This window comes from Vulpes vulpes, chromosome 3 (assembly GCF_048418805.1).
Source record: "Vulpes vulpes isolate BD-2025 chromosome 3, VulVul3, whole genome shotgun sequence".
Classification (NCBI taxonomy): Eukaryota; Metazoa; Chordata; class Mammalia; order Carnivora; family Canidae; genus Vulpes; species Vulpes vulpes.
In genome coordinates, this window is record NC_132782.1 from 93,246,821 (window position 1) to 93,267,002 (window position 20,182).

At 56.1% G+C, this 20,182-nt stretch overlaps 1 protein-coding gene across 3 annotated transcripts in view; it reads right to left on the reverse strand.

The window, feature by feature from the left end:
- Nucleotides 1–577: 577 nt before the first annotated feature.
- Nucleotides 578–20,182, reverse strand: part of SBK1 (SH3 domain binding kinase 1) — a 46,760-nt gene continuing 27,155 nt past the window's right edge. For all 3 annotated transcript variants that reach the window (XM_072753601.1, XM_072753602.1, XM_026011388.2), the window contains exons 2-4: nt 3,019–3,251; nt 2,111–2,313; nt 578–1,527 (exon numbers count right to left, since the gene is read on the reverse strand). In XM_072753601.1, the coding sequence (XP_072609702.1) occupies nt 667–1,527; nt 2,111–2,313; nt 3,019–3,244 (1,290 nt within the window). In that variant the 5' untranslated portion in view covers nt 3,245–3,251 and the 3' untranslated portion in view covers nt 578–666. The remainder of the gene's footprint in view (nt 1,528–2,110; nt 2,314–3,018; nt 3,252–20,182) is intronic.

Here is a 20,182-nt window from a genome sequence, read left to right on the forward strand (position 1 = left end):
CTCCCCCGCAGCCTCCTAGGAAAGGGGCAGGGCGCAGCTGAGCAACATTCAGCCCTCAGCTCCTGGCCCTCTCCTCCCCGCCAGCGTCCGGCCCGACACGTCCTTCCTCTTCTGTGCCCGGGTGCGTGCGGGGGGTGGGGTGGGGGGCTGGGGGTCCAAGGCTGGGGCGGCCAGGAGAGGGGATTAGGGGTGGGGCTGCGGGACGATCTGCCAGGGGGTGCGAAGGGCCGGGGGCAACTAGTCAGGGTTCCGGGGTCCGGGACGGCGTGTGTGCTGTGGGGGGGAGGGGGGTCTGCCCGCAAGCTCTCTTGCTCCGGTGTCCGGTGTCCGGTGTCCGGGGGCCTCTGAATCCTCGGGTCTGTGGGCTGGCTCCGGTGCGCCCGGCCCCCGCCCCACAGGCGGGCAAGAGGTCTCTGGGTGGCTGAGCCGCGCCCCGCCCGCCGCCCCGCGCTCCCGCCTCCGGCCGCCGCGGGGGGTGGGGCGGGGGGAAGGCGTCGGACTCGCAGCGGCCCCCGCCCCCGCCCCCGCCCCCACCCCCCGGCGTGGCGCGCGCGGGGCGCGGGTGCGGGCGGTCCCGGCGGCGCGGGCTGCGGGTGCGCGCTGCGGGCTGCGGGTGCGCGCTGCGGGCTGCGGCGGCGGCGGCGGCGGGCTGCGGCGGGGGCGGGCTCAGACGCAGATCTCGATGGCCGTGGCCAGCACCACCTGCCCTTTGCTCTTGTCCGCGCGGCCGTCCGTCCTGCCGGGGGGCCCCGGGGGCGCCAGGCCGGCCTCGGGCACGGGCACGGGCACGGGCACGGGCACGGGCACGGGCACGGGCACGGGCACCGGCGCGGGCGCGGGCGCGGGCCCCACGGCGGGGGCCGCGGGCCGGGAGCCGCTGCCGCTCTCGGTCAGCACCGTCCGCTTGAGCGGCCCGGGAGCCTCGAGGCGCAGCGGCCCGGCGGGCGGGCGGTCCCCGGCGGGCTTGCGCGCGCGGTGCGAGGGCCGGCGCCGCAGCTCGGACGTGAGCTCGTGCTTGAGGAAGCGGAACACCTCCTTGGCCGGGCCGCGGCGCTCGGGCTCCAGGGCCAGCAGGCGCTGGAACATGCGCAGCGCGGGCTCGGTGAAGCGGCGCCACTGCGACGGCAGCCCCGGCAGGCGGCCCCGCTGCCAGCGCACGAACTCCTCGAAGAAGGCGTCCGCGCCCGACGCCGCCTCCCACGGGAAGTTGCCGGTGAGCACGCAGAAGATGAGCACGCCGAAGGCCCACACGTCCACGCCGGTGTCCACCGCGAAGCCGTCGGCGCGGCCCGCCTGGCACACCTCGGGCGCCGTGTAGGGGATGGTGCCGCTGACCCGCTTCACGCGGCAGCCCACGCGGCGCGTCATGCCGAAGTCGGCCAGCTTCACGCGGCGGCACTCGCGGTCGAACAGCAGCACGTTCTCGGGCTTGATGTCGCGGTGCACCAGCTGCCGCCCGTGCATGAAGTCCAGCGCCAGGCCCAGCTGCTGCACGCAGCGCTTCACCGTGTCCTCGGGGAGCCCCACCTGCGGGGGGGCGGGGGGGGCGGGGCGCTCAGGGACGCTGGTCCAGGGCCCCAGGTCCGCCGTCCCGTCCATCCCATCCCTCCCCACTGCTGCCAGTCCCCTCTGGCCTGTGCCCCTACCTGCTGCCTGCCCCCACCCCACCGCGGGGGGTGCTCCTGCTCCCAGTCTGGCCCGCTAGTCTTCACCCCGCACCCTTCTCCCCTGCTCACCGAGCGCCCTCGCCCGCACCCTCTCACCAGCTCCTGGCGGCAGCGATTGCGCTGCCTCCCTCATGGGGACCTAAGGCTCTGAGAGGCCCTGCCATTGGCCACCTGGGCGCCAGAGCTGACTCGCACCTAGCAGGCACCACCAAATGCAGAGCCAGGAGCCTGGAACCCTCCTGGCACTCCCCCTGCTCCAGGAGGCCCCTGGAGGCCCTGCCGCCTCATCTCCCCTCTGGTGTCCCCACTGTTCCTACGTAGCTGCTGAGGAAGGTGCCCACTAGACCTTGTCCCATCCTCCAGCTGCCGCCCTTGGAGTGCCTGGCTTGGCTGTCCTGGGGCCAGGAGGCCCTTTCCTGTCCCTGCACCACCACACCATGTACCTGAGGAGGAATGATGTCAAACAGGTCCCCGGCAGGCGCATACTCTTGGGCAAAGACATAGCAGTCCTCTGTCTCAAAAACCACGTCAAAGACCTTGATGATGAAGGGGCTGGAGGAGAGGCTGTTGGTGATGCTCACCTCCCGCAGGAAGTTCTTCAGCTTGGTCTTGTTCTTGTTCACAAACTTCAGTGCCATTTTCGTGCCTGATGGGGCAGCAGCCACAGCAGTGAAGGCCACTGTCCCTGCGCCCCTGCACCTGACATCCCCGAGACAGCGCGAGCCTGTCCATGTCTTACTGGTAGGAAACTGAGACCCAGCAAAGAGGAGGGGACTTGCCAGAAGCCATGCAGGGAAGTCATGCAGTTCCTGCCCCTGACTGGCTGTGAGCCTATGGCGTGGGGAAGGCATCGCACTCCTGGTTTAGTGAGAAGATTCTGGGGCAGACTACTGGGGTCTGGCCCTGGCTCTCTAGTTGCATGACCTTAGATGACTGACTGGATCTCTGGGTCTCAGTGTCCTCATCTGAGAAATGGAGTTGGCCATTCTGACCTCCCAGAGAGATCACCTACCTCTCCTTAAGAATGGTGCTCTGTTTCCAAGGACCCACCCTCAGCTTTGTCCACTTCCCTGGGGTCAGCTATCACTAATATGCCGGTGATTCCCCAAACACCACTGCCAGCCCTGACTTCTCTCCTGACCTCAGCTGGTCCCAAGCAGCCCACCCTCCAGTCTGGGCTCTGTACCTCCCTCTCAGGTCTCCCTGGGCTGTTCAGGTTGCATCTCTCCCCCTGGACCACTAACTGTGTCTCCCTGCTGACTTCTTGGCTCCTGAAGAGAGTCCCCGAGAGCCCCAGACAAGTCCCCACCCTGGCCCTCAAAATTGGCCACCCTGTGGCCCAGATGCTCACCTGTGCCCTTATAGGCCACCAAGTCGACCTTCCCATAGGTGCCCTTGCCTAGCTCCCGGACGAGCTCGTAGTGCTTGGTGACATCGCTAGCTGCTAGTGTGCGGAGGGTCAGTGCCTGCATGTCTTCAGTGAGGAGGGGCACGCCTGCACCCAGCCCAGGGGCAGTCCCTGGCCCACAGCAGGGCAGGGAGCGGGGTGGCTCGGGCTCTGGGCAGCCCACGCTCATCTTCTCCCTGTTATGGGGGATGTGGCATGAAATGTGACGTCAAGCTGGGGGCCCCCTAGTCCACCCACCTCCTCCCTCCCCAGTACCTAGGGCCCTGGGACGCCAGGCTCAAAATGGCCACAAGGGGGCGACAAGCATCTTTGTTGGATCCCCTTTCCCCAAAGCATCAGGGCCTTGGGCTGAGCCAGCACTCCCAGGAGACACCAGTCACTGCCCCCACAGTCCCCACTGGGTACCACCAGCCTGTCTGTCTCAAGCTGTCATCCAGACACAGCATTGGACAAGGCACACACTCATAACCTATGTCACACAAAGACACTCCACAGACCAAGTCCACACAGGTGCTCCGATTCACAGATATTGATCAGCACCTGCTGTTGGCCAGGGGCTTGCTGTTCAGAGACATGAGGACGCAACACTAACAAGCACATAAGAATCCCACCCTCATGGGACTTATGTTCCAAGGAGGGTGATGGACAATAAACCTAGTGAACACATGAATTATATATTATGATAAAATGTGGTCTGGGCTTTTGAGAACAGAAGGCAGGAGGTGGGGAAGGTGATATCTGAGGGCAGGGGTCACAGTATCAAATTCTTCAACCAAGTAGTCTCAGCCCAAACTCTGGCAGGATGGCACAGATATGGCCACACACCCAACCACGGCCTTCTACCCCTGCCCCTCCACAGACACCACCGCCCTGCTCAGGTACATGTGTCCTCTCAGGGTGCCACCCAGCCTCCCCCAGTCTCACCCAGACACAAGGCAGAGTGCAGGTCCCGCAAAGACCCACCCCGCCCTAGCCCCACCCTCCACATTCATAGCCTGACTGACCCTTATGGGACTCACACAAACTACACCCAGGCATCAGAGGTACTGAGTCTGTCCCCAGTTGGTGTTGGGGGGCAGAGAGCTGCCGTGCAGAGAGTCCAGCAAATGCCCATCTGGGGCCTGCATTTCTTGTCTGTCAAGTGTGTGTGTGTGTGTGTGGGAGGGGGGTGTTGGGCTGGGGAGTGGAGCTTCCAGGAGCAGGTGTCCACGTGTCTGTGCGTGTACCAGCAGGAGAGGCACAGAATCCTCCATAAGCTGAGTCCCAGGAGCCTGCCTCTCAGTGCACCTCCTCTGCCCTCACCTCACTCCCTCCTACCTCCAAGTCCCAGGTGACTCAGCCAGCATTCCCCCAGCCCCCCACCTCTACAAGACGGCCCAGGGCTCTCAGAGAGAAAGCAGGCTTGGAACCAGCTGGCCTGGCTTTGAATCTAGCTGTCACCTGCTTAGCTGGATGGCCTTGGGCGAGTACCTTCATCTTTCCTTGCCTTAATTTTCCATCCACATAAAGGATATAACAAGCCTTGTCCCTATGGGCTTGTGACTTCCTAAATGACTTAGCCAGGGTACACAGTAAGTGCTCTCTAAGTGCCAGGTGTTGTGTGCCCTCAGTAGTGTGATCTGTGTTCCCCCTCAGCTGAGCCAGCAGAGGCCGTGAGTAGGGGTGGGCTCTCCGGGAGCCCCTCTGTGCTCCCCCTGGCCCAGCTGCTCCCCTGCCAGTCTCCTCCTCTGCCTTCCCCTTCCCTCTTGGCACGACCCAGACTCCCACTTCACACAGAGAGGAGGAACATCAGGAGGGAACTTCCTGGCCTCCCACCCAGCCCCAAACGGAGCTCCATCTGCACGTCCTCCGGCTGGCTGGGAGAGCAGGGGGCCCTCTTCCCCTCCTCCGATTTGGCTCCTGCCCCTTCTGCTGCCTCAGGATCCTGCTCCCCCAATCAGCCCCCTTCCCCTCCATTCATGAGCAAGCCCTGTTTCTATAGAACCTTCCCCTGCCACATCCACTGCCTTTCCCTTCCTAATTCCTTTGGTCTGAACATATGCCAGGAGTCTGTCTGAAACGCCACATGAAAGCCCTCAGAGGGGCTGGCCTGGAGCTTGCATCAGCCTGTCTCAGAGACCCCCCCAGGGGGAGGGATGGTGCCAGGCCCAAGGACTCGGGGTCCTGCTGCCCCTACCGCCGCCACCCTCCATGTGCTGAACCCAACTGGGCCATGGCACCTGTCACCAGGTCTCTGCAGTCCCAGCCCTGGCTGGATAGCACTGGGTCCTTCTTACTGCAGCCACCAACTAGGCTAAAGTGGACGGCCTCTCTCCACGATGGTCTTGCCCTGCTTTCTGGGCTGGAAGGGGTCACCCCTCCTGACCTCTGTCCAATGCCCATACACAGTGGGAGTGCGGTTCTGAGTGAGGAAACATGGGCGATCTGCTTTGATGCAGCACGGAGAGGGAAGGCCGTTTGTGGGTGAGCGGCCTCAGGCCCTTTCTGAGGGGAGTGTGGGCCTCTCCCCCAGGGGTTCCGGTGAGTACACCCCCTCGGTGCCTTGAACTCTTCCCCCTGGCCGCCAGTGAGAGGCTGCGAGCTGCTCTGCTGACCTACTTCTCCTGATGTGTGGACTCTGTGACCGTTGCTGTGCTGGGCAGGCCGTGGGTGTGCAGGCACAGGGGCACACGGGTGTGCAATGCTTCCACTTCGGGCTTTGGCCCTGCCATTTTGGGCTGTGTCTGCATCCTCTGGGAGACTGACTGGCAGCTGCAAGTTGCTAGCTCTTCTTCCCTCTCTCCCCTCCTCCCTCAGCCAGAGACTGTTGGGTGCGTGGCTCATCTCATCCCTGCTGCTTTGGCCTCAGAGCTGCACCGTGCTGCCACCAGTCTAGGTCAGGCGCACAGCCACAGCGGGGTGGGTCTGGGCCCCACATCTGCTGTCTGCATCCAGGTTCAGCCCTTTGACCACCACTCTGCACTGCCTCTCTCTGGTCTCCTTTGCCGGGTTTGCTGCCTGCCTTTACCTACCCCCGCACCAGCCGCAATCTTCTGGGTCTCCACCCTCAGGTCCCCCTCCTCCAGGAAGCCTTCCTGCTGCCCTGGGTGCTGATTTCTGCCTCTGCCGAGCCCCAGGATTCACACAGCGTCTGTGCGTGTCTCTGACAGTTCCTGTTGAATGTCTTGGGGTGGTCTCAACCCTGTCCCGTCTGTCCCCATCAACAGACCAAGAGCTCCCTGGGGGTAGGGGCTACATATGATCCAACTTTCTTTCATCCCTTCCCTTGGTTCCCAGGATCCAGTTTTGGGGGTCTTTTTTTTTTTTTTTTTTTTTAATTTTTATTTATTTATGATAGTCACAGAGAGATAGAGAGAGGCAGAGACACAGGCAGAGGGAGAAGCAGGCTCCATGCACCGGGAGCCCGACGTGGGATTCGATCCCGGGTCTCCAGGATCGCGCCCTGGGCCAAAGGCAGGCGCCAAACCGCTGCGCCACCCAGGGATCCCTTGGGGGTCTTCACTACTGACCCGTCCCTCCTTCATGACCTCCCCCCACCCCACCCCCCGCCCCTTTCAGGCCTGTTCTCTGCAAGGCATCGGCAGGCAACAAGGAATTAATCCACACAGCCTGCGTCACAGCCCCAGGTACACACTGCCTCTGACCCAGTTACCACGCATGTGATTTAAGAGTCACAGTGGGGAGTGACAGAAACAGCACGGGCCTCAGGGCTCAGCAGGCTTGCCCTTGATCCTGCCGCACGCCACTTGTTAGCCGGGTGACCTTGAGCCAGTCACTTGTCTGGGCCTCGGCGGCCACACCTTTACAACCAGGAAATCACAACAATGAAACAGCAGCAGCTACCACTGACATTGGGCCCTGCTCTAAGGATGAGCTCATCTTCACGATTCAGCGGATGAGTGTTCTCATGATCCTTGTTTTAGGGGCACAGAGGGCCTAGAGAGCTTGCCCAAGGTCACACAGCTCGCGTTGGGATTGGCTCCAAAGTCGGTGCTCTTAACTACTGTTTTCCCAAGTCAGAATGTTGGAGCGTCTCGTCTGGATCCCTGGGTATCCAAGTGGGGAAACTGAACCCAGGAGAGCACAAAGCCTGAGCCAAAGCTACTCATGCCTTGCTGGGCCCCCGCTGAGAGCGGCTTGGGTGGCAGGTACTGTCCAGGTGCTTCCCATGTATTAACTCACTTAATCTTCACAGCAGCAGGTTCAGAGCAACTTCTTTCAGGCGGGGGCTCGAGGCCAGACAGTAAAGGAAGACACACTGGTTCCCCGAGCACTTGAGGGCATATACGCCTGCCTGGCATTGGCAGGAACTTGACCTAAAATGATTTTTACCTTCATCACCATTGCCTGTGGATTTGGTGACTGTGAACTTCCCACTAGCAGGTGATGGAGGCCCGTGGCTACCCTCTTCCCCTCCCCTTCCATCCTGTGCGGTTGACACTACTATCCACACTCAAGCTGACTGTGCTGTTCCGGGGGACCCCACAGGCCTTGCACCTCAAGTGTGTGTCCTCACTGGCCCCGAGGGAGGCCCTTGGTTTCCCGTCTGTTGCTGAAGGCAGGTGGGTGTCACCCGGTCTTCTCAGCAGCCGTTGCACTCTCGCCCTGTGGGCTGGGTCTTCCGCCACAAGCCAGGAGGGCTTCCCAAGCACGAAGCAAGACAGAACCGCCTACCACTTCCTGTTGGCAGGTGGCTTGAGCTGGATACCTCTCTTATAAAAACTACACCCAATGCATAACCCAACTCAGGCCCACTTTGGAACCTCTCCTCCCTATCACACACACATACACACGGTGCCAGCCTGGCAAAATTTCACTGAGTCCTCGTAAGTATCCTGAGAAGGAGGGCAAGATGTCTCCTGTTTTTTTTTTTTTTTTTTTTAAACAGCTTAACTTTGTATACATCACAAAATTTACCCACAGAAGGTATACAATTCAATGATTTTAGTAAGTATCCATTGCCACAACCAAGCGATACTTTTATATATATATATATATATATTTTATAGATGAAGCACAGAGGCCCAGGAAGTTGGTGATTGACTATGGAAACTTTGTGTTTCCTCTTTTATAATACAGAGCTGCTGCTGGAAAGCAGCTGTCAGCAGGGAACTAACTATACAGTTCCTGCTCGCCTCACATCTAGGTGTGGCCACGTGACCAGTTTCCCCAGTTGAACGTGAGCAGAAACGACAATGGCTGTCACTCCTGGGTGGGGTCTCTTGAGAGTGGGCGGGGCTTCTCTATTCTCTCTTCTATACCTGGGCTTGATTCAGAGGCCTCCTGGGTTCTATAAGACAGTGAAGCTAGGAGCTAGGAGGAGCCTGGGTGCTTGGCTGTGGGAGGTCTCCTGCTGATGAGGATGACCCACTCAGCATTTTATGGAAGCCAGAAGTAAATATCTGTTGTGTTAGACTGCTGAGCTATAGGAGCTTATTTGTTATAGCAGCTAGAACTACGCTAATCCAGGGATTATGTTATAAAGAAGCCAAAGAGCTAGGACTTGAACCTCTGTGTGTCCAACTGCCTGGAGGATGACCAGTCTGTAAAGAGTGGGGGGCCTGCTCTAATCTTGTCTCTTGGGAAAATAAGAATACTGGTAAATATATATTGAGTGTTCCCATATGCCAAGTGCTGGGCTAACCATAATGGATTAAATTATTGGACAATCACAAGTCTAGGCAGTAGGTGCTACCATTATTACCTCATCTTACAGAAGGGACAGTGATGTATTGATGGGCTAAGTAACTTGGATTTTAATATAGGGTGTCAGGCTTCAGGTCCCATGCTTGTATATACTGTGTCCTCTGAGGCTCCTGAGGGTAAACCCAAGCAGCAGAGAGCAACCCCAAATGAGACCGTTCTCACGTCACATCAGGGAGGAAACGCATTCTCTATCACTGGGGGTAGAGAAGCAGAGACTGGATGCCCATCTGTTGGAAAATTGGAGGGTGGGGGTGGGGGTGAGGTTGGACCAAGTGCCATCAGCCAGTCAGTCCTTTCTTACTTTCACTCTGGGAGTCTAATTCTTTTTCCCCATGCCCAGGTCCCCTCCCTCAGGTCACCACACCCATGCTGTGCCCTTAGCACAGGCAAGCCCCAAGGGTATCCTTAACAAAGTCCTGTCTGGAAGGATTCCTTTGAATAGACGATTGTTGCTGGGTAGTGGGTCACTGCTCTGGGTTGGTCTTATTATTAAAAGCCACGTGACAAATGCAGCCATAAGCCATTATTTCAGGTATTGAGTGGGGACAGGGGGCCTGCTTCACTTTGCTTCTATGTAGAGTGAGGGGCTGCAGCCTCACTCCCCTAGCCTACATGGCTGAGCTGGCTTGGGATCCCCCCAGCCCCCTTTCCTGCCTCTAGGCTTCTCCCTCCAAGGCCTCCTTATCTGTGTCTTAAAACCACATTTAACCCACTCCTTGCCTTGCTCAAGCATTTTCAGTGGCTTCTTGAGTCAGCCTCTGGTGTTTTTCCTGCTCAGCATGAATATCCCTCTCTCAGGCCATGTATTTCAGGAGGGTTGTCTACTGAAGATCCATCCCATCCACCAGATCACTATGACTGGTTCGGAGATGAACCTGTGACCAAAGGGGACCCACTGGGATCTAGACCTAGGACTCTGGCTGCAGCTATTAGGAAAGAGATACCTCCTGACCCCGGGATGCAAAGCGGGAGGACAAAGTCTGGAACTGTGGGGACTGGCTTTGCCACCATGTGGGGATTGCCTGCCCGAGAATGAAGCATCAGAGAAGAAAGGCAGAGCCGTAAAGTAGAGAGGTTTCTGATGACTCTGGGCACCTGGGTGTAGGCATGACTAAAGCCAATTATACTCCTGACCATTTTGTTTCATGCATCGATACATTTCCTTTTTTGCTTAAGCCACTTTGAGTTGAATTTATGTAACTTGCAACCTAAAGATTCCCGACAAGCGTATCTACTCAGGCCTGGGCACTGTGCTGGGTGCCAGCATGGGGTGAGTAGGTTAGAGAAATGCACCAGGTAAAAGACATGAACCTACGAATTAGGAAGGCAGACAAAATAAGGACTCAGATAATGGGAAGGCCAGAAAGGCAATGTTAAGTGCTCCAGCATTTCCAAGGAGGGCATGGCAGTGGGGTCAGGGTGGCTTCCTGGAAGAGGTAACACACAAATGGGCTTTTTTTGTTTGTTTGTTTGTTTGTTTTGTTTTGTTTTCCACAAATGGGCTTTGAAGGGGATTGACAATCCAGCAAGAAACCTAAGAGCTCCTTGAAAGCAAGCCCCATGCCTTAATCACCTCGGTATTCCTAGCACTTAGCCAGTGTGTGACAAATGCTAGGTGCATAATTCTTTACGTGTTTGGCAAGTTGTAACTTTTTATGTCTTGGCTTTCTTGAAATGACCCTGCAGGCACATAGTTATTTTCCCAGGGGTTGTGTGAGGTATCATTAGCCCCATTTTAACGACGCAGAGACTGATGGCCAGAAGAAAACAGTGATTTATTCAAAATCACACAGAAGGTCAATGGCAGAGCTGGGCTAGAGGCCAGGACATCTGTAGGGTGAGGTGTGCTCTCCCTCTCACAGCCCAGCCTGAGCACAGCAGAGGGGGGGGGGGGGGGTGTGGCTGGGAGTGACACTGGTGGGGACAGAGAGCCTAGAGGTGCTATGGAAGAGGAAAGTGATATAACTGTAACACTAAGGATTCCTGATGTGTGCCAAGACCTCACCGAAATTAACTTATCTAAGCCTCACAATATCTTACGACACAGGGACTGTATTCACCCCAACTTACAGATGAGGAAACTGAGGCCCAGAGCACTCATGTCACTTGATCAAGATCAAGATCAAGATCAAGATCATCCAATAAATGGCAGGGCTCGGATTCAAAGCCAGGCACTGTCACTGCAGTGTCCAAAAGCCTAACCACTCTCTTTCATTGCTCCTAAACTGATATGGTGCAAATCATCACTCATTCTCCATATGCCAGTGCTTCATATCGGGGCTGTCATTGTCACAGCAACCCCATGTTGCATATCAGAATGCTGAGGCTCAGAGGGGTTAAGCTGCCTGCCCAAGGCCACTCAGCTGGTAAAGGGTAGAGACAAAGACTGAACACTGAACTTCCCGGCCCATCTCCTCTTCTCTACTCTTGGTCTCTGGCCCTTCTGTCTTCAGCACCACAGGCGAGGACAGCACCCAGGCCCGCCCAGCACCAAGTGCAAGGCTAGGAGAGGCGGGAGGAGGGGAGCCCCCCCCCCCCCCGGGGAGCCCCCCCCCCCCCCCCGCAGCCATCCTGGTCCCTCGGGTACTGCAGGAACTTCCTAACTGGTCCCTCCACCCCCCACCACAATCGTTCCCTGACCCAGCAGCCAGGGAGCCTGGCAGGAACCACTCAGGGCACATTGTTCCCCAGCTCAGCACTCACACCCACCCTCAGCTCCCATTTCATTTCAGAGTCCTTACAAGGGCCCTCAATTTACCCATCTGACCTGTCTCCTCCTTCCCTCTGCTCCAGACACACTGGTCTCCCTGCTGTTCCCCAAACATGACAGCTCCCGGCCTGGGGGTGGTTCCCTCTGCCCTTAAACGGCCATATGGCTCCTTTCCCCTAAGTTCTGCTCAAATAACATCTTCTCAGCTTGGGCTACCTTACCGCACTCCCCTTATTCTGCCCTAGCGTCCCCCATGAGAGGATGTTACTCTAATTTATTATATAATTTATTGCCTGCCTATATCTATTGTGGCCGTCTCTCCTCCCCACTGGAACTTGAGCCCTAGGAAGGCAGGGATGTTGTTGGGTTAGTTTTGTTCACTGCGGATCCCCTAGAAGCTAGCACAGTGCCTGTACATCATAGGCACTTAATCAATATTTGGTGAATGAATGTATGAATGCGTGAACAAATCTCTGGGGAGAGGAGTGGGAACTGAGCGAACAGAGGCAGGTCAGGAATGGAACTTTTCACTTGGTACGATCCTAGGGAGTAAAAGGGTCTAGGCGTGGCTGGTGGTCGAGCAAAGCCAAAGGAAAATGCAAGGGGGCGGGGATCATGCCCATCTGCCCAGGCTCAACAGCCCAGGGCTGTGATACCCCCCCCCCCCACCGGCCCCCTGGGAAGGGCCAGAGGAGGAGTGGCCCAGCCCATGCTCAGGAAGGGTGAGACTCCTGGGGCAGGACACCCCACCCTGAACAGAGCCTTTCTTATGTCCCCAAGGCAGGTGCCCCAGTCTGGCTCTCTGCTGTTCGCTACCTTCCCTAGAGGGGTCCTTGACCCTCCTTTGTTTACCTTAGTGCAGAATTCAGTTCACATGTGGGTTCTCTTATCTGCTGCCAGGGAGTGGGGAGGGGACCCAGAGCCTGGTCCTTGGCCCTAGAGAAAGGTCTATGAGGTGCTTGGAGGAACACAAGCCCCTGTTACTGGTCCCAGGGAGCTCTGGGCAGCCCTGTGTCTTTCCTTCTCTTAAGTTTTCCAATCTATGAAAGGAGCTAGGTAGTGGTTCTTATCTCTTCAGGGGTCACCGAGGCTTAGCACCCTCTCCTCTGAAAAAGTCTCCAGTCACCCCATGCACGCTTCTACATGCAACACCAGGGGGTTGGGGCCTCGGAAGGAGCCCTTAAGAGATTCCAGATGAGGCCCCTCCCTCCCCTTGGTCCTTCAACACAAAGAGAGGTTCCAGCAAACATTCTATTCTGTTTAAAAGGTGGAAGAGAAGAATATTCTCAAACACCTCCTTGTCTTCCCCTCAGGGTGCAAATTCCAGCTCCATCCCTTCTTGCTGTGTGACCTCGGGCAGGTGGTACCCCTCGCCTAAGCCTCAGTTTGCCGATCAGTAAAAGGGAGCTGAGAATGCCCATCTAACTGGGTGGGTCTCTGTAAGAATGAAACCGGCATTGCCTGGACAGAGGGGACTGGGACCGGGGTTCTGTCCTGGCTTTGACAGGACTCTGCACCACCTCAGTTGAGGCCGTACCCTGACTGCACCTTGGTTTTCTTTTTCTTTTTTTTTTTTTTAAGATTTTATTTATTTATTCATGATAGACACACACACACACACACACACACACACACACACACACACACACACACACAGAGAGAGGCAGAGGGGGAAGCAGGCTCCATGCCGGGAGCCCGATGCAAGACTCGATCCCGGGACTCCAGGATCATGCCCTGGGCCAAAGGCAGGCGCTAAACCACTCAGCCACCCAGGGATCCCCACACCTTGGTTTTCTATGCTGGAAATTGGGGCTGTCTGGGCTCTGCTAAATCTCACCCCCTGAACCCGCTTGATCCAGAAGGGACTTTGGAGACCATTCACCCAGCTCCCACATTTCCTGGGTGGGGAGACTGAGAGGAAGAGCGGGAATGTTCACAGGATCAAGCAGCAGAAACTGGAAATAACCTTCTTTCCACTGCCCTCCCCACTAGGGGCGGCCTGGGGTTCCCCTTGCTGTGAGGCTCTGCCTCAGCCTCCCCTCCAGCTGGCACAGTCTGCCCCTTCCCTGGGGCACATCCGTGGTGGTTATTAATAGCTTGTGACGCTATTCGCCTGCAGCTGGTGCCCAGAGCTGGAACGGGCTCTCTGCCTCTTTTCACCCTCCCCAGCCAGACCCTGTGAGGGAAGCAGCAGGCTTGGCCCTCACCCCTTCCCACCTGCCTGAGGGCCCAAGGCCTGTGGCAGCCCTTGTGGGTGTGGGAGGCGGCATGAGCCTTGTTGTTTGGGTGAGGTGGGCAGCCCAGGACCCAGAGAGATCAACAGGAGTGGAGGGCTGAGAGCACAGAGGTGGCCTGCCACTCGCGGATTGGCCCACGGGCCATGACTGGGTGTCCACCAGTGGACAGGTGGTGACCACTGAAGAGGCAGCTGGGTGAGCCAGAGGCTCCCTGAAGAGATGAGCCCATCCCTTAGCTACAGTCCTCACCTCTTCCCTGAGAACCCCCAGAGGGGGGAATGAGGATGGAGCTGAGTTCAGGAGACTGGAGCCCATATTCTCGCACTCCTGGGTAGGACCACCACCATTTCTGGCTATGAAGCTCTGGTTAAGTCACTTTCTCTGTGCCTCTATTCCTCGTCAGTAAAATGGGGATGATATGGTGCAGGTTAAAGGTTATTAATAACAGCTAACAAAGGGCAGCCTGGGTGGCTCAGTGGTTTAGCACCTGCCTTTGGCCTGGGGCATGATCCTGGAGTCCCGGGATCAAGTCCCACATCGGGCTCCCTGTGTGGAGCCTGCTCCTCCCTCTGCCTGTGTCTCTGCCTCTCAAGAATAAATAAATAAAATCTAAAATAAATAAATAAACCAAATTAAAAAAAATAACAGCTAACATTTATGAACCACATAAAGTATTAAGATCTTGGGGCACCTGGGTGGCTCAGTGGTTGAGCATCTGCCTTTGGTTCAGGCTGTGATCCTGGGGTTCTGGGATCGAGTCCCACATTGGGCTCCCCACAGGGAGCCTGCTTCTTCCTCTGCCTGTGTCTCTGCCTCTCTCTGTGTCTCTCATGAATAAATAAAATCTTTTTAAAAAGTACTAAGATTTTTATGTATATATGGAGACTCATCTAAACCTCACAACCATCTTGGGAGAAGTTCATATTATTCCCATTATGTTCCTTAAAGCGCAGGAAACTGATACTCAGAGAATTTAAAATTAGGTGACATGCCTGGTGTCACACAACTAAGAAGTGGCTTAGAGATACCTGTCTGGCTCCAGAACATTCAGTAAATATTTGTTGAGCATCTCCTTTGTGCTTGGCACTGTTCTTGGATCTGGAATCCATTCAGGAACCAAACAAACAGACCTGCCCTCAAGGAGCTTATATTCTAGTTTGGAGGCAGACAATCAGAAAGGTAGCTAAGAGATGTAGGTAAGAGGGTACAAAGTCCTAGAGAGGAAAGCAAAGCAGGGAGAGGTGAGGAAATGTTGGGGATGAGGGAGGAAATTATAGATGGTTGAGGGGTCAGGAAAGGCCCTAAGGACGAGGCAACAGACAGGTAGATATTATGGTGGAAGAGCTTTCCTGGCAGAGGCTGAGGGAACAGTGAGGAGGCCAGCGTGACTGCAGAGTGGAGGGGGAGGGCAAGGCGCAGGAGGAGCCAGAAGAAGCAAGGAGTAAGTGGCAGCGTGTAGGGCCTTGGAGGCCATGGCAGGACCTGGCCTTCACTCTGTGACATGCACTTCAAACCACCGACTGGAGCAAACCCTTCCTGAAGCTAACCCACGTGCCAGGCTCCGGGAGGTGAAGAGACAGCATGAACCTGATCTAGCTTACCCTTAAGAGACTTGGAGTCCAGTCCCCCACAGCAATTCCACCACTGTCCTAGGCGTGGGGCTGAGGAGTAAGGGCTGAGGGAAGCCTTAGAAGCTTCTGGAAAAGGACTGGGCATGCACTGCAGATTCCCCCATGCTGCAGTGCTCGCCTGCCATGGTGTGAGCAGAGGTGAGGGAGCAGGAAAGCTGAGAGAGATGTTCAGAACTGCAGCCAGAGCCCAGGTTAGGTTCTGTGGTATCCTTCTGGCTGGCCTTGCCCTGCGAACTGTATGTGAATGGTGGGAAAGTGGCCAGAATGTTCCCTGAATCCTAGATATGGAAGCCTGAGTAAAGACCTTCATCTCCAAGTCTCCATTTTTTGTTTTTTAACCTGTAAAACTGGGGCTACCATTCCCTTTCTGCTCAGGACTTGCAGAGACTAACATTAACAGCAAACCTTCCAGGAGGGTACTCCACGCCATTCACATTCACTTAATCCTCACAGTGATCCTACAAGGCAGGTACTGGCACCACCCTCTTTGTAGATGAGAGATCTCAAGCACAGAGAGGTAAGCAAAGCACTTTGCCCAAAGTCACAAAGCAGGGTCTGGGAGTCGTGGTTTTTGATGCTAAAATATGTTAACTGGGGGCCTCGCCACCCCTCCTGGAGACACTTGGGGTCAGGGCCAGCAGATATCTGGGCTCTCAGGGTGGGAAGATCTCCCTGCAGGATAGTGGGCCCTGGCTAGGGAATGGGAGCCCTTCCTGATATGATGGGGTGGGTGATCTGACAGATGCAGAGGAACTACCCTCAGAGAGAGGGGGGATTTGAGCAGCCTCTCTGAGGCCTTACCAGGAGATGAGGCGGCTCTGTCCTGTCCAGGCCCCTTTCAGGGCCATCTCAACAACCAGGGGCAGTTGGAACATTCTCCGGCTAAAGTTGCCGGGGAGGAGAGCTGGTGCAGTGGGGAGTCCCCAGGCTTCCTCCCGCCTGGACCGGCTCATCTGCATACCCCTCAGGGTGTGGCCCAGGTGACAGTGCAGACACTTAGGTAGCAGGCACTGCTAAAGTACTTTACCTGTAACAGGCTCATTTAGGCCTCGCCATAACTCTTGAAGGTAGGAGCTATTATCACCCCCATACTGCATCAGAAGAAACTGAGGCACAGGACAATTGCCTTGTCCAAGGTCACATAGCTCAGGAACGGTACAGGTGGGATTTGAACCCAGGAAGTTCAAATGCCAGTTTCACTTTGGTGGCTCACAGAGGGCGGCCAAAATCCTCCCTCTGGGTTAATGTGGTGCTGTTCTCAGCAATAAATGAGAAAGCAGCGCCCAGTGTCCAGCATGGAGCACTTGACATTGAAAAATGCTCCACCGCTTCCTCCCAACCCTGATATTACACGGCTCCCCAAGTGGGGGCTGAGCTGGGAATCTGGACCTGTTCTCTCTTCAGACTGAAGCCAATCTATGGCAGGGAGACAGGAGGGGCTCTAACTGGACCCTTCAGACCTATTGCTGCTGCTTCCTTAGGCCAGAAAGGGGGCTCAGGGAGCACGAGAGGGAGTAGGTGGTTTGGGTAAGACTCAGGATCTGTTGGAGGTGCTGGTCCTGGCTTTGGCCTGATGCCCAACTGCCTGGGGCAGAAAGCCTGGGAACTCACTCAGCAGAAGCCTGGCAGGTGCCTCACCTAGAAAGCAGAGGTGAGATGGAGGAGGACCTCCAACGACAGAACTGTGGTCAAGCTGCCCTGGATCGCACCCCCAGAACCTCAGCGCAAGGTTCTGGAAGGGCCCTCATAGCCTCTCAGGCTTGAACCCCACTCCACCCCACCCCCACCAGCGGCACCAAGACGCTTCATGCTCTCAAGCATCACACTGTACCAGCTCTCAAATGCTCCCTTCCCCTTTTGTGGGGGCAGCAGAAGCCCTGTGGTCTCCCCAGACTGGCTATGGAGAAACCAAGGTGGCATTACCACCAAGGCTTAGTCACCCACTTGCCAATGCCCCTTTTAATAAAAGCCAATAGTGGGAAGCCCTGGTGGCCCAGCGGTTTAGCACCACCTTTGGCCCACGGCGCAATCCTGGAAACCCGGGATCGAGTCCCGCGTCGGGCTCCCTGCATGGAGCCTGCTTCTCCCTCTGCCTATGTCTCTGCCTCTCTCTCTCTATGCCTCTCATGGATAAATAAATAAAATCTTAAAAAAAAATAAAAGCCAATAGTTATTGAGCTTTTTCATGTGCCAGACCCAGTCCCTCTTCATGCTTTAGCTCACTTAATCCCCCAGATGACCTTGAGGTGGGTATTATCTTTGTTTTCCACGGAAGTAAACGGAAGCTCAGGGAGGATAAGTAACTTCCTCAAGGTCACCCAGCAGCTAAGTGGAAAACCCTGGCAGAGTCCAGAGCCTGTGATCTCAACCATGGTGCTCTGCTATCTCCCTTGACCTCGGGCTGCTACAGACCTTCATCCAGGAAGATGGCACACTCCCTTCCAGGGCAATGCCCCGTGGCTGGGGCCCAGTGCTGGCCCCTGGCCCCTGGCCCAGCCACTTGGCAACACCCATTGGTTTTATTAATATTTAGGAAATGTCAATAATTTTGAGTGACTCCTGCGTCTAGGCCCCCACCTTTCCTGCCTGACCAAAACTTAGAGTAGCCTGGACTCAGTCCTAGAAAGTCAGAGCAAGAAGGAGGCTTATAGAAGAAAGAACCTGAGAACCTCAAGTCATATTCCTCTCTGGACACATGGGTAAACTGAGGCCCAGAGAGCAGCCGTCCCCCAAGAGACCTCAGCAGTAGCTGGGCCTAGAGCCTTGGACTTTTGCTCCTGAGCAAGTGGGACAATTAAAAGCGAGTTTTTGGTGGCTGAGTCCTTCTGGCACAATGAGCGGTCACAAGACAGAGCCTGGAGTCAAAGTGGGGCCCGGCTGGGGTTCTCTGGCTGGAGGGATTCAGGTTTACTTTACCACTTAGCCCCGGACGGATACTGCCCTGTGCCTGTTCTAACTTGGCCATGGGGGAGGCAAGGAACACCCACGTGTGCAAAACACACAGACGAAGGTCACCGCTGAGCAAACAGTTTTGGCTTCCAACCTGGGCTTGCAAAGCCAGATGCCTACGAGAGTGGCCAGCAGGTCACGTAAATGAATGAGCAGGCCAGGTGAGGCCCTGGGGTGAGCTGGAGGGCAAATGCCCTAAAGAAGGTGGTGATTCTCCGGCTCTGGCCTGGGGATGCCACGTCATCTGATGTCTTCAAGAGGATCCAAAAATCAGTATTCGTGTATGAAACTGTGTTTTTTTTCAACACTGGCAACAAATGCAAACATGAGAAAAACACTATTTGGATCAACAGAATGCATCTAGAAGCTGTATCTTACAATAGGTGCTGTACAATACTCTGGCCTCTAGGATGGGCAAAGCCATTGTGGTGTGGACAAGATAGACCTGGTTCCATCTCCTGGAGCTCAGGGTCTAGAGGTGGGGACAAGGTCTCCTAGCACATGTAGACACGTGTGACTGTCTCTAAGCCACCAACCATCGACTAGTCCAAATCAGCTCTGCACTCTGTGTCCCAGGCCAGTTCAGGTCAAAAGGGGAGGTGGAGGCAGAAGGCTGCCCCTAAGCCATCCTATGGCAGGGCTTCTCAGGGTGTGGGAACAGCCCCCAGTGAAGGGAGGGAGTCTGAAGACACAGAAGAGAAGAGCCAGAAGTATAAGATGGTGAGGAGTGAGAGCTGACATCTGAGAGGTGGAGTAAGGCCACAGCCATGAAGGGCTTGGACTTGTGCTTTATTCCAGACTCAGTGGGGAGCCACTGCAGGTTAATGAGGAGGGGAGATCTTACTCCTTGTCCCCTCAGGCCTCTTTGATGGTTTTCGCTAGTCGCAGTGACTCTAATCTCTGCAATTTGGCCTCTCACTCCACTCCCTTGCCTGTGGGTCATATGGTAAGGCCCTGGGCTCCTGGGAACCCCCTGAAAATGAACTCCTTCGGAGAGGAAGAGGGAGAGGACACACCTGGGTGCTCCTCATGCCCCAACTGTGATCTATATATACTGCAGAGTGAGTGGCTCACTCTCTGTCATTATCTCTGGGGGATGCCACGCACTTGCCCAAGGTCACCCAGTCTTCAGAGCAGCTGGCTCCTTCACAGCCTGGGTTGAGGGTGGCTGCCTCAAACTGTCCTTGAATTTGCAGGAAGGGTTGCCAAAGGTCTGGCCTGAAGCACTCCCAACCTCTTCTCCTGCTAGTCACATCCTCTCCCTTGGGTCAATTCCAGCAGCAGGTGGGGTAGGGGCACCTGGTATTGGGAATAGTGGAGTAAAGGGATCAGCCCTGGCCCAGGGGTCCCCAGTCTGCAGCAGGATGAGGATCAGGTGCTTCAGATGTGGGGTCAGAGCTGGTCAGCGGGACCTGACTGGACCTACCTTCACTGGCCCAACCCAGAGTGGCCCGGGCAAACAGAACAGACTGGGGTCTTCTGACCAACAGATCAAGAAAAGCGGATTGGGATGATGTGGGGGGAAAAGCCCTGGACTCCAGTGCCAGACACATCACAGACACTAGCTAAAGGTTTGTTGAATAAATAAATGAACAAAGGAACTCCCAGTGGAGCTACCTGTACCAAGTCCTGCCTTCCTCAGCGTCACTGCTTGCCTGCAGAGGGCTCAGAGAGGAGAGACTGGGGGAACCCCAGGAGCCCAGAGTGTGTTCCCTCAGCCACGTCCAGTCCCTTCTCGGGATCTCTGATCCAGAATTTCAGGGTACAACATCCCCGGGCCCTCTCATTTTCCCATGAGCTGCAGGGTCTGGGGTTTGGGACTTCACTGAGGGCTGGGCTGGGCTGCTGCTTTGTATAGCCTGCAAAGCTAAAGC